The 13730-nt window shown below is 43.7% G+C and overlaps 1 protein-coding gene across 7 annotated transcripts in view; it reads left to right on the top strand.

The window, feature by feature from the left end:
- The window catches only part of DTNBP1 (dystrobrevin binding protein 1), a 174274-nt gene that overhangs the window by 129532 nt on the left and 31012 nt on the right, over window positions 1-13730 (top strand). For 6 of the 7 annotated variants that reach the window (XM_037893089.2, XM_037893090.2, XM_037893088.2 and 3 more), the window contains one exon: window positions 11792-11863. The exons of the other annotated variant lie outside the window; for it this stretch is intronic. In XM_037893089.2, coding sequence (XP_037749017.1) covers window positions 11792-11863 — 72 coding nt within the window. The remainder of the gene's footprint in view (window positions 1-11791; window positions 11864-13730) is intronic. 7 annotated transcript variants of the gene reach the window in all.

Genomic DNA, 13730 nt, shown 5'->3' with positions numbered 1-13730 from the left:
CCGTAACAGCCTGGCCCCCATCCCCTATCCACCCTCACTCACTTCCCACCCCCTGACTGTCCCCCTCAGAACCTCTGACCCATCCAACACCCCCTTCCCCACTCCTTGTCCCCTGACTGCCCCCTCCCGGCACCCCCTGCCCCTAACTGCCCCCCGGGACACCCCCGCTCCCTGTCTCCTGACGGCCCTCACCCCTATCCACACCCCCGACCCGACACGCCCCCCAGGACCCCACCCCCATCCAACTTTCCCTGTCCACACCCCTGCCCCCTGACAGCCCCCCAGGACTCCCACGCCCTATCCAACGCCCCCGTTCCCCGACCGCCCCAGAACTTCCACCCCCATCCAACTGTCCCCTGACTGCCCCCCCGGGACTCCTTACCCGCTGCACCCACCCCTTACCATGTCACTCAGAGTGGAAGGAGCTCGCAGCCCTGCTGCTCTGACAGAGCCAGCTGTGCTGCCCATGCGATGGCATAACTGCGGGGCAGGGGGGACAGTAGGGGTGGGGCTGGGGGGTAGCCTCCCTGGCCAGGAGCTCAAGGGCCGGGCAGGATGGTCCCACGGGCTGTAGTTTGCCCACCTCTGTCCTAGGCGGATGAATGGCCACAGGGGCTCCTTGCGCTGTCCCTGCCCCACCCTGAGAGCTTGCTCCACAGCTCCCATTGGCCGGGAACCACAGCTAGTGGGAGCTGCGGGTGGAGGCAGTGTGCAGAGCCGCTTGGCTGCGCCTCCGCCTAGGAGCAGTAGAGAGATGTCGCCGCTCGTGGGGAGCCACCCGGATCCAACACCCCTCCCGCACCCCAACACCCTGCCACGAGCCCTATCCTGCACCCAAACTCCCTCCCAGAGCCAGTGCCCCACACCCCTTCTCGCGCTCCAGCCGTGAGCCCTCTCCTGCACCCAAACTCCCTCCATTGGTAAGTATAACTCTTAATTAACCGGAATTTTTTACCAACCGGCACCTCCCATTCCCCCAACATACCGGATAACAAAGCTTTTTCCTCTACTGCTTACCCTCTATTTGGAAATAAATGTGGATTTTTTTCATAACTAGGTTTATTGTAATGGATATGCTGTGTATGATGAGGGTGGGGTTGTGTACACTTCTAGATTGTTGAATGATTCATGGTTGTCTGTGCTAGTGCCATAGAGAGGTGAATAGTTTACTCCTTTTGCAGGTTATGTTCTGACACTCTTGGGTCTTCCTGTAGAAGACTAAATGTCACTTGAGTTGTTACTTGGTAATCATAGTACATACTGTTGTTTGACTGTGCCTGATATCACTATAGGACCTTGTGAAGCTAATTCTAAAAGTAAGCACTTGGCTGCTAGCAGTAACTGAACACTCTTGACATTGGCTAGATTTGAATTAGTGACCTAGAGGTGGAAGATCTTGTGTCTCCTCAATAACTTCCTAAAAATATCAATAAAATTAGCAACCACAGTTATACCATAGGGTCTTATTTCAAATAAATAAAAAATTATCACCTATATTTGTCAAAATCTTATGCCTTGACAAGAGTGAAAGAGGAAACTGACTGACCAATCTCTTCAGGAAAAAATACTTATCTGTTTCAGAGATATTCTACATCACTTGTTCTGTTTACAAAATTGTACTGCATGTGACAGTTCTTGTAAAGTGTTACTGTACATGAAAACCTAAATTAAGCAAACAATATGAGACTTGTATCTGTTGAAACAGAGTAGTAATCTACATTCCCTTTTTTCATCACAGGCCATATGGCACTGGCCACTTGATAGTTATACCAAAGAACCCCGTTTCCTGAAACTGAAGAAAAGCATGTTTTTGTTTATTCTCAGGCTTGATTTATAGAAGCAGTTCCCTGTCATATTTCAGTGCCTGCATACTTACCTAAAACAGAAAGAAATTAAATAAGAATAAAATTTAGTTTTATGTAGCACCTTTCATACTTAAGTTATTCCAAAGTTCTTTATAAAGCAGTAAATTTCATATTGGTAGTGCATGGGCAGAATAGGCAAACATAGCAACCAATATGCACTCGACAGTAGCAGCCCCTACACAGCCCTGGATGTAGAACTTGTTTTATTTAGTCTCAACATGTTGTGTACACCAAACATATTTTCTAGGGAAGAAATTCAGGCTCTGTTGAAGTCAGTGGTAAAACCCCCATTGACTTCCGGAGTGAAATCCACTGGTCTTAACTTGTACCTGGAAGCCGCTACTGACAACCAGGAAAGTGACCTTTTGGTTAATTGTGACAGCTATTGAAGATTCCATGCTTTCCATCTTTAGACAGTTAAAAAAAAGTTTGTGAAATGGCTTCATGATTACTTTAGTACTGATATTCAAATGAAGCAGAAAAGATGGTTGGAAACAACCTCTGCTGTCAAATACTGATTGTGCATTGTGGACTTTCCTAATAGTTTCCCTTGCTGTTTGAAATGTGCATTTGCAGGGTGCTGAAAGATATAGAAGTTTCATTCATTATTGTATGCTGTTCTGCAGATTTACAAATTTGGGGCTGTTATTAAAATGGAGACTACATTGTACATACTCTATTTCATATCACATGAAGGGGATAAGCAAAAATTTCATTATGCATTTATGTTTCATCTTTCAACTATTGTATAATTTTCTTGGTAAATGAGGATTTGGGAATTCTTGTTGCTGACTGTTTTGATTGTGTTGTGTTTTGATTTGTATTAGAATGTGCATACCGGTTCATTAAAAAACTGTCAATCCCTTTCTGAACCCAGGTGTTCACCTTAAACACCAAAATACCACCTCAGTGGCTCAACTCATAAGTACCACTGTGCATCATAACTCGCTTGCTTAATTATATTAATAATAATTCTGTTTAGAAGAAACAAGTTTTAGAAGGCAGTCTGTCTCAAAAAAAATCACTGAAATCTACTGGTTTTAAGTTATCAAAATGTAGTTTCCAGTTTAGAACCAAATAGAATATACATTTTCTGTTTTGTTTCACTATATTAAATATAGAATGGACACAATAGTTGACAGGTTTTTATCCTTTGCCTCAAGCATGGGTGTCTGAACTATCTCTGTCCTAGAGAGCTCATAGTTTTTTGTTTTTTTCCCCTCTCTCCTCTTTCCATTTTTAAAAATAACTAATTGTATTGTGGTAGTGTTCAGTTAGCATCAGGACACTGTTCTAGACTCTGTCCAAACATACATGAAATCATGAGTCCTATGCCAAGAACTTAAAGTTGATTTAAGTTTGGCAACTAATTTTCAGTACTTAAGATCAATTGAAATGTTTGTTGATTTTATTTTTTAAATTCCAGTAGCAACTTTTAAAACTTCAAACATAAATGCTCCACTATAGCATTTGGAATACAAATTTTGCAGCATTGAGACTCTGGAAGAAGTCTCTTGGACAGTAAAGTTTAGGCTAAGTAAATAATGAGGTAGTAGGTGCTTGTGTCTATATACAGCTGTAGCCCTGATAACTGTGAGTTTGAATTAGTATTAGAGGAAAGAGGAGCTTGAAAGATCTTGGTGGCTTTCTTTATTGGTCAAAATATTTGTGTATGTATTCATTATGTCTTGGGCTGTTTTTATAACCCTTGATCACTCCCACAGTTTGTAATTAGTCACACAAGCATTGTGTGCTTGAAGCCAAAGTTTTGTTAATATCTCTCCTGAGGGTATGTCTACACTACAAAATTAGGTCAAATTTATAGAAGTCGGTTTTGTAGAAAGCGTTTTTATACAGTCGATTGTGTGTGTCCCCACACAAATGCTCTAAGTGCATGTAGTCAGTGGAGTGTGTCCACAGTACCGAGGCAACCGTCGACTTCCGGAGCATTGCACTGTGGGTAGCTATCCCACAGTTCCTGCAGTCTCCGCCACCCATTTCAATTTTGGGTAGAAATCTCAGTGCCTGATGGGGCTAAAACATTGTTGCGGGTGGTTCTGGGTACATATCGTCAGGCCCTCCTTCCCTCCCCCCTTCCGTGAAAGCAAGGGCAGACAATCATTTTGCGCCTTTTTTCTTGAGTTACCTGTGCAGACGCCGTACCACGGTAAGCATGGAGCCCGCTCAGCTAACTGTCACCGTATGTCTCCTGGGTGCTGGCAGACGCGGTACTGCATTGCTACACAGCAGCAGTTAATTGCCTTTTGGCAGCAGACAGTGCAGTATGACTGGTAGTCGTCGTCTATGTAGTCCTGGGTGCTCTTTTAACCGACCTCGATGAGGTCAGGGGTGCCTGGGCAAACGTGGGAATGACTCAGCCAGGTCATTTCCCTTTTAAGTTTTGTCTCATGGCGATTGAATCCTGTCGGCAGTGCACTGTCTTTTAATCAGCAGCCAGCAGAAGACGATGGTCAGCAGTCATACTGCACCGTCTTCTGCCGAGCACCCAGGAGATGACTATGATTTCCTCCGTGAAATCAACGGCCTGCTAAACCCAGTTTTGAGTTCTATCCTTGAGGTTTTGAGTTATATCCTTGAGGGGGCCATTCTGTTTCTCGCAAAGCCACCCCCTTTGTTGATTTTTAATTCCCTGTAAGCCAACCCTGTAAGCCATGTTGTCAGTCGCCCCTCCCTCCATCAGGGCAACGGCAGACAATCGTTCCGCACCTTTTTTCTGTGCAGATGCCATACCGCGGCAAGCATGGAGCCCACTCAGATCACTTCGGCAATTAGGAGCACATTAAACACCACATGCATTATCCAGCAGTATATGCAGCACCAGAACCTGGCAAAGCGAAACTGGGCGAGGTAGGCAACGTCAGCACGGTGACGAGAGTGATGAGGACATGGACACAGACTTCTCTCAAAGCACGGGCCCTGGCAATGTGGGCATCATGGTGCTAATGGGGCAGGTTCATGCGGTGGAATGCTGATTCTGGGCCCGGGAAACAAGCACAGACTGGTGGGACCCCATAGTGTTGCAGGTGTGGGATGATTCCCAGTGGCTGCGAAACTTTTGCATGCGTAAGGGCACTTTCATGGATCTTTGTGACTTGCTTTCCTCTGCCCTGAGGCGCAAGAATACCAAGATGAGAGCAGCCCTCACAGTTGAGAAGCGAGTGGCAATAGCCCTGTCGAAGCTTGCAACGCCAGACAGCTACCGGTCAGTAGGGAATCAATTTGGAGTGGGCAAATCTACTGTGGGGGCTGCTGTGATGCAAGTAGCCAATGCAATCAAAGATCTGCTGATATAAAGGGTAATGACCCTGGGAAATGTGCAGGTCATAGTGGATGGCTTTGCTGCAGTGGGATTCCCTAACTGTGGTGGGGCGATAGAGGGAACCCATATCCCTATCTTGGCACCAGAGCACCAAGCTGGCGAGTACGTAAACCGCAAGGGGTACTTTTCAATGGTGCTGCAGGCACTGGTGGATCACAAGGGACGTTTCACCAACATCAACGTGGGATGGCTGGGAAAGGTACATGACGCTCGCATGTTCAGGAACTCTGGTCTGTTTCAAAAGCTGCAGGAAGGGACTTTATTCCCAGACCAGAAAATAACTGTTGGGGATGTTGAAATGCCTTTAGTTATCCTTGGGGACCCAGCCTACCCCTTAATGCCGTGGCTCATGAAGCCATACACAGGCAGCCTGGACAGTAGTCAGGAGCTGTTCAACTACAGGCTGAGCAAGTGCAGAATGGTGGTAGAATGTACATTTGGACGTTTAAAAGCACGCTGGCGCAGTTTACTGACTCAGTTAGACCTTAGTGAAACCAATATTCCCACTGTTATTACTGCTTGCTGTGCGCTCCACAATACCTGTGAGAGTAAGGGGGAAACATTTATGGCGGTGTGGGAGGTTGAGGCAAATCACCTGGCTGTTGGTTACGCGCAGCCGGACACCAGGGCGATTAGAAGTGCGCATCAGAGAAGCTTTGAAAACCAGTTTCATGACTGGCCAGGCTACGGTGTGAAAGTTCTGTTTCTCCTTGATGAAACCCCCTGCCCCTTGGTTCACCCTACTTCCCTGTAAGCTAACCACCCTCCCCTCCTCCCTTCGATCACTGCTTGCAGAGGCAATAAAGTCATTGTTGCTTCACATTCATGCATTCTTCATTAATTCGTCACACAAATAAGGGGATAGCTACCAAGGTAGCTCAGGAGGGGTGGTGGAGGAGAGAAGCGCCAGGAGGGGTGGTGGAGGAGGGAAGGACAAGGCCACACAGCACTTTAAAAGTTTAAAACGTATTGAATGCCAGCCTTCTGTTGCTTGGGCAATCCTCTGGAGTGGAGTGGCTGGGTGGCCGGAGGGGGGGCCCCCCCCCCACACTGCGTTCTTGGGCGTCTGGGTGAGGAGGCTATGGAACTTGGGGAGGAGGGCGGTTGGTTACACAGGGTCTGTAGAGGTGGTCTGTGCTCCTGCTGCCTTTCCTGCAGCTCAACCATACGCTGGAGCATATTAGTTTGATCCTCCAGCAGCCTCAGCATTGAATCCTGCCTCCTCTTTTCACGCTGCCGCCACCTTTCAGCTTCAGCTCTCTTCAGCCCACCACTTACTCTCTTCAGCCCGCCACCTCTCCTCCCGGTCATTTTGTGCTTTCCTGCACTCTGACGTTGTCTGCCTCCACGCATTCATCTGTGCTCTGTCAGTGCGGGAGCACAACATGAGCTCAGAGAACATTTCATCGCGAGTGCTTTTTTTTCGTCTTCTAATCTTCGCTAGCCTCTGGGAAGAAGAAGATCCTGTGATCCTTGAAACACATGCAGCAGGTGGAGGAAAAAAAAGGGACAGTGGTATTAAAAAAGACACATTTTATAGAACAGCGGGTACACTCTTTCACGGTAAGCCTTGCTGTTAACATTACATAAATAGCACGTGCTTTCATTCTAAGGTCACATTTTGCCTCCCCCCACTGCGTGGCTAGCCCCTCCACCCTCCCCGCTCCCCGTGGCTAACAGCGGGGAACATTTCTGTTCAGCTACAGGCAAACAGCCCAGCCGGAACGGGCACCTCTGAATGTCCCCTTAAGAAAAGCACCCTATTTCAACCAGGTGACCATGAATGATATCACTCTCCTGAGGATAACACAAAGAGATAAAGAACGGATGTTGTTTGAATGCCAGCAAACATACACTGCAATGCTTTGTTCTACAGTGGTTCCTGAGTACGTGCTACTGGCCTGGAGTGGTAAAGTGTCCTACCGTGGTGGATGGAGTAAGGCTGCCCTCCCCAGAAACCTTTTGCAAAGGGTTTGGGAGTACATCCAGGAGAGCCGCGAATGCCAGAGCAAATTAGTCATTAAACATTCTTGCTTTTAAACCGTGTATAGTATTTTAAAAGGTACACTCACCAGAGGTCCGTTCTCCACCTGGCGGGTCCGGGAGGCAGTCTTGGGTGGGTTCGGGGGGTACTGGCTCCAGGTCCAGGGTGAGAAACAGTTCCTGGCTGTTGGGAAAACTGGTTTCTCCGCTTGCTTGCTGTGAGCTATCTACAACCTCATCATCATCGTCTTCCTCATCCCCAAAACCTGCTTCCGTGTTGCCTCCATTTCCGTTGAAGGAGTCAAACAACACGGTTGGGGTAGTGGTGGCTGAACCCCCTAAAATGGCATGCAGCTCATCATAGAAGCAGCATGTTTTGGGCTCTGACCCGGAGGGGCTGTTCGCCTCTCTGGTTTTCTGGTACGCTTGCCTCAGCTTCTTAAGTTTCATGCGGCACTGCTTCGGGCCTCTGTCCTTCATGCCCTGGGAGATTTTGACAAAGGTTTTGGCATTTCGAAAACTGGAACGGAGTTCTGATAGCACGGATTCCTCTCCCCATACAGCGATCAGATCCTGTACCTCCTGTTTGGTCCGTGCTGGAGCTCTTTTGCGATTCTGGGACTCCATCATGGTCACCTCTGCTGATGAGCTCTGCATGGTCACCTGCATCTTGCCACGCTGGCCAAACAGGAAATTGAAATTCAAAAGTTTGCGGACCTTTTCCTGTCTACCTGGCCAGTGCATCTGAGTTGAGAGTGCTGTCCAGAGTGGTCACAATGGAGCACTCTAGGATAGTTCCTAGAGGCCAATACCGTCTAATTGTGTCCACAGTACCCCCAAATTCGACCCAGCAAGGCCGATTTCAGTGCTAATCCCCTTGTCGGGGGTGGAGTAAAGAAATCAATTTTAAGAGCCCTTTAAGTCAAAAAAAAAGGGCTTCGTCGTGTGGACGGGTGCAGGGTTAAATCGATTTAACACTGCTAATTCGACCTCTACTCCTAGTGTAGACCAAGGCTTAGAAAAGACTGTGCAACAGACCCTGAAGAGTGCTTTCTTAGCATACATCCTGTAACAAGCCATTGGAGTGCATCTACCATCTACCCCACTGGGTAGATAGACTCACCAGGAGTCTCTCTGCTTTGGTTATCATTTTGGGTTATTCTGCTAACAAAACTTTTTTTTTTTTTACAGAGATGTTGATACTTACATAACAGAAAAAATTGGCAAACGTGATTGGAAAATAAAATTCCTTTTTAGTGGAGTTTTTTTATATTCGGAAAAACTATTGCACTGCATGCATGCACTGCATCAACAGGAAATAGTAGAAACAAATTGCAGTGGTGTCTTCTCCATGGTTGCTTTAAGTTCAGCTTCAGCAGAATTAAACATTTGATCAAATTAGTCCTCAAATGCCCTAAAAGACTTCTGACCAGATCTGAGGCTACCTCATGGGCCATAAAGGTTATGCTGCATATGATGATATATATATTTTTTAAATTCAGGAAATTATTCCTCCTTTGGACATTTATTGTGATTCATATTCCACTTATGGAATGGAAGACATGGGTAATATAGGATACGTGTGGAGGGAGAAAACTTTCTTTAGAAGCTAATAGACAAAGAATGTATCTGTTTCACCTGCAAATTTTCTGACCATTTGTTAATTCAAATCAAATTTATTTTTGATAATTCTCCTTAAATACCTTGCTGTGTATATACAGAATAATATTAGATAAATGGTATTAAAAATGAATATATCTCACTAGTATTGACACAGCTTTTGGGAGTATTATCCTTCAGAAGAGAGAAAACTTAGCCCAATATTGAGTGGCCTGGTTCTGCTGCGCGTTCTTTACGACAGTAATTGCAAGAGGACTTACAGATGTGGTTTGGGAGAAAAAACAGAATAAGGCAAGAAAGGCCATGTTTATTTCTTGTTCATACAGGGGTAACAAAAGTTAGCATTTGCCAAAGGTTCACCAAATAGTGCTCCTGACAACTACATATTTTAAACATATACTTTGAATAGAAGCTATCATCTGTGGTAACAGAAAGGAAGTGGCCAACAAATATTGAATTTTAATGATTTCTAATATAAATAATGCCTTTTATCTGATGATCTGAGCTTTATCAACTTTAAGATTTGCATCACCCCATAACAGCAATCTCCATTTCAGTATATTCCAATTCCAGAGCAGGGGAAAAAAAAAGTTATTGAGCAAAAATTCAACTTATAAGGATGGAAAATGCTGATTGTTGTTTTATATTGCTCTATAATATTAGAGTATTGTATGTCTGCGTGGACAGATTTTACAGCCAGATTGTCCTTGTAAATGGGCTGGGTATAAAATTTATTCTTAAAGTTGCCAGACTTGTTCATATTGAAGAATAAACGATTTTTTAGTTTTCTGACAGAATTAACATTGCTATAATATAGTAGTTAGATTAATACATTTGTTGTGAGCCAATAAATAAACCTGATATTTTAGATGCTTGACTTTCTGTTTTCAAGTTACTTGCTTTTACTGGAGAGATCTCAGTCATTATTAGGTTTTCCCTTGCCACCTTTTCTCAGCTTTCCAGAAATTGGAAAAGGGCACAGGTGTCAGGGGGAAGTGAAAATGATCAGTTTTTATAAACTTTAGCTTTCTCCCTTCCCCTCAAAATCACAGCCTTTTGCCTGGTGTCTAGCAGCACACCTGAAGCAGCTGTGATTTTAGGTTCACAAAAGTAAATACTCTAATCTCAGGAGAGAGGTTAAGGTCAGGATTTCTCTATTGTGGTGTCTCCAGCATCTGCCATTCTGGGAAACAGACTCCTAGTTTTCAGTGAACAGAAATTCTACTGCAGAATTCCTTCTTGTGATCTCTAGTTGTCTATTTTTAATAGGAGTCTGAGGATAGCTGTTGGTGAATTCAAAAGGATAGCTGTTAGTGAATTCAAAAGTGATGGTACTTAACACTTTGAATATGCAAAGTGCTGCATAAACCTTAATACTCAAAGCGACTTTTGAAGTAAGTATTATCCCTAATTTAAAGCTGGGAAATGGAACCAGAGAAAAGTGGCTTCCCCAGGGCCTCACAGTGAGCCAGTAGCAGATCTGGAATTAGAATTCAGGTGTTCCTATTTCTCAACAGCATTCTCATTCCCCTGTTCCATACTGTCTTCCTAAATAATTCTAAATGTCTGTAATTTCATACTGTATTGGTATTTTCCGCTATCTGGTATTGAACCTCTCCTTTTCATTTTGGAAAGAGTAGCAAAGTGCACAGAGTACATCCAAAGAGCCATATATGTAGTACTATCCATTAATTTATCCAGTGCCCAAAGTGTGCCAAGTGCTGAACAAATAACTGTCCCTGCCCCCAAGGAATTAAATTGAATAACACTTTTACGTTCTCCTTATCTATCTTGTTTAATGGTGTGTTCACTGGTTCTGTATAAATGATAATAATTAGTAGCTAGCTCTTATCACCCACAATGGTAGGAAGCAATATATTTTTGTGGGGAGTTGGGCAAGATGAAGTGGTTGAAGAAGAGTTTAAAGCAGGAGGGAAGGGAGAGATGGCATTGTTGTGGTAAAGTAATAGGTGAAGAGTGGAAGAAAAGCTCACATGAAGAGGTGTATGGCAAATGCTGCGGTTGGGGTATGGCTGGAATTAGAACAAAGTGGTGATATACTGTGCAATTTTCAGTTAAGTTGCTAATAACATCATATACAAAAGGGTCTGAAGGTAATGAGTCAGCAGAGGCAAGGTGACCTGGAATGGGTTTGTTCATTTAGTGGGGCAGAAGTGGGGGCCTGGAGTGTGCCCAGTGCGCCTCAGCTCCTAATGAAGTCATTACTACTACACCAGACCCTTGCGAGAACGCGGGATTTGGGATCCATGCGCGGTACTGCGTTAAAATGAATTGCAATTAAAGTAATTAAATTTGGGATCCATGGCCATGACCACATTATATGTGAATTCATGGTATATAGAGGTGCGTTCTAGCAAGTGTCCAGTGTATTTCTGATTTCCCTCTTAGGAAGCTAAAAGCTACCCATAGTAGATTCCTAGCCTCAGAGAGGAAGGTGGGTATTTTGATTGGGGCTTGGTACTCTGGAACAAGCCTAATGTAGGCTGGGGAGAGGGGATGCTTCTGCTGGTGCTTGTATGATGTTAATATATCTTGTGAAGGACATATAGTATGCTCTACATACTAAGGTAGTAAAGCAGGTGCCTAGCTATATCTTGAAGTAATATCTGTATTTATGGTATGGTACAGTAGCTATATTAACTATAGTAAGCTAGTGCCCATTCTTAAGCACAGTTTCACATTAGCAACAGGTTTGCAGACAAATGAAAAATTGTCTGCTCTTGTTGATTAACTCTCTTAATTCAACGTGAAGACAAATGTATTCAAAGTTGAGACTGCCTTAGTGGTAACTAAAATAACCAAAAATGTTTTTACTGCTTTCTGAAACATGGGATTTCTAAAGTCATGCTTCTAGAGATGAGCCTCCAGCCAAGTATACTTTTGGACTTGCGGAAAACAAAGTAAAGAGTATGTGCCACGTTAATGGTATTTTTCTGTAATATTTTTGTCTGATTTTTTGCAGTAAACCACAAACTGCATTTGGACAAGACAGGAAGTAGTCTTTTTATGCAGGGGAAGGAAATCTCAAGACTGGGTACTGTTGGTTTGTGACAGATCCTCTGTGTGTAATTGCTGTATAGCTTTTGTATTAACCATCAAAAGTGTCCATAAGGTTCTGGGAGCAGACAGCAGCTGCTAAACATCAATCCACAGGCTAGGTGCTTTCCTATCATGTACAGTAGGAGGCTAGTGTGCTCTACCTCAGCAAGGTCTTTTTTTTTTTTTATCCTGACCCTCTAAATGCAAGGCAGGAAAAAATGAGGAAAACTTCTGCAACAAAAGCAAATCTAAATACAGCATGGTTCTTTAATTGGCTTACAAACAACATAAAATTGTCTATAAGCTGTTAGTGCTTTAAAATTGTGCGAGGGAATGTAGGGTTTTTTTAGGCTTGTCTGATTGTGTGTTAGACTTGTTATTTCAGTCTTTTAAAACCAGGTTCAGATGTTTGCTGTTCTGCAGAGCATATCATTCGTGTCTCTAAATTCTAATAACTTCCTGGAAGTCAACAGAAAAAGCCAGACTAAAGACTTTCATGTGACTCTAAAGTAGTATTTCCTGTGGTGTATTAGGAAGTTGCTTTTCCTCCAGCTGCTTTTAAAAATTTGAAATCTTGGTACACAAAGGCAGTTGTTTTGAGGTGTGTGTTCTGGGACTTGGTTAGACTCATTCTGGTGACTAGCAAACATCTCCAATGAACAGTCTATTTCTTTCAAGTTCTCAAGGTAAGTGAATTTCTTAGTGTTGCTTGCCTGGTAATTTAGAGAGACACTCTATGCAGCTGATCAGTACCTTTACTGCACTATCCTGTTCCTCTTTTGTTTTGTTTTCCCTTTTGTTTTGCACATGTTAATAACAGCACAATCGCAAGATGATAATTTCTGACAGCTTGTCTAGTAGGAAGATGTTAAGAATTATTGCTCTGGATACTAACTTATTGGGAAGAATGGGAAGGAGATTATCTGGCATAATTCTGCACTAATAAGCATCTCTGAAGACGAGAAGTAAATATAGAAACTCTAGTTTTACATGTAGGAGTTTACATTTTAAACTGTTTTTAAAGAACGTAGGCAATCAATAATTGAGATTTGCTTGTGAAATGGTAGAATATTTCTTCACCTGGAAGTGAATTTGAGGCCTTTTGAAAGTGTTCAGTATATCTCTAATTTGCATATAGTTTTTTCCAGTACAAATGGGTATGCCCTTCCTTAGTGTTTTTTCTTTGGCAAGGAGGCTGATATTTGAGAAGAGAAGAATACCAGATTTTAAACATTTGAACATAAATTTTAAACTATATTTTATTTTACAGCTCCTTGTAATTTAATTATGTATCTTTCACTTGTTTATTTGTTACCACTTATACTCAGTACAGGAGAACCTTTGGGCACTGATCCACAAACCGAATAATGCTCTCAGACACAAACCATTTTTCTCATTCCACTTATCAGCAAAGGTATAATAGGTAATTCCAGCCATTGGGAGCTGCATTGCTAGTTCTCTGGGCAGGGCACAGAGCCACCTGCCATACCTCTGCCTAGGAGCAGCAGGAACAGTTCACCGCTTACAGGGAGCTGCCGGAGGTGAGCGGCCCCTGGATCAGGCACCCCGCACCTCCTCCTGTGCCACAAGCCCCCTCCTGCACCCAAACTCCCTCCCAGAGCCCGCACTCAACATCATCTGCTGCGCCCTGACCCCCTGCCTGCCCTGCAGGAACCGGACTATAAACCAGCATTTCAATGAAGATCAGAAATACCGATTTATATAGCTTTTGGTTGGTGAAGTGCCGGATAAAACAGCTTTTACTGTAGTATACTACCAAGTATAAATAAATGAGACTAAATGTATACTTGTTATAAAACATTTTCAAACGTACTCTCCTAGATAGTTTGTAATGTTTGCTT

This window comes from Chelonia mydas, chromosome 2 (genome assembly GCF_015237465.2).
Source record: "Chelonia mydas isolate rCheMyd1 chromosome 2, rCheMyd1.pri.v2, whole genome shotgun sequence".
In the NCBI taxonomy this organism is placed as follows: domain Eukaryota; kingdom Metazoa; phylum Chordata; order Testudines; family Cheloniidae; genus Chelonia; species Chelonia mydas.
This window is presented reverse-complemented; position numbering and strand designations above follow the sequence as displayed.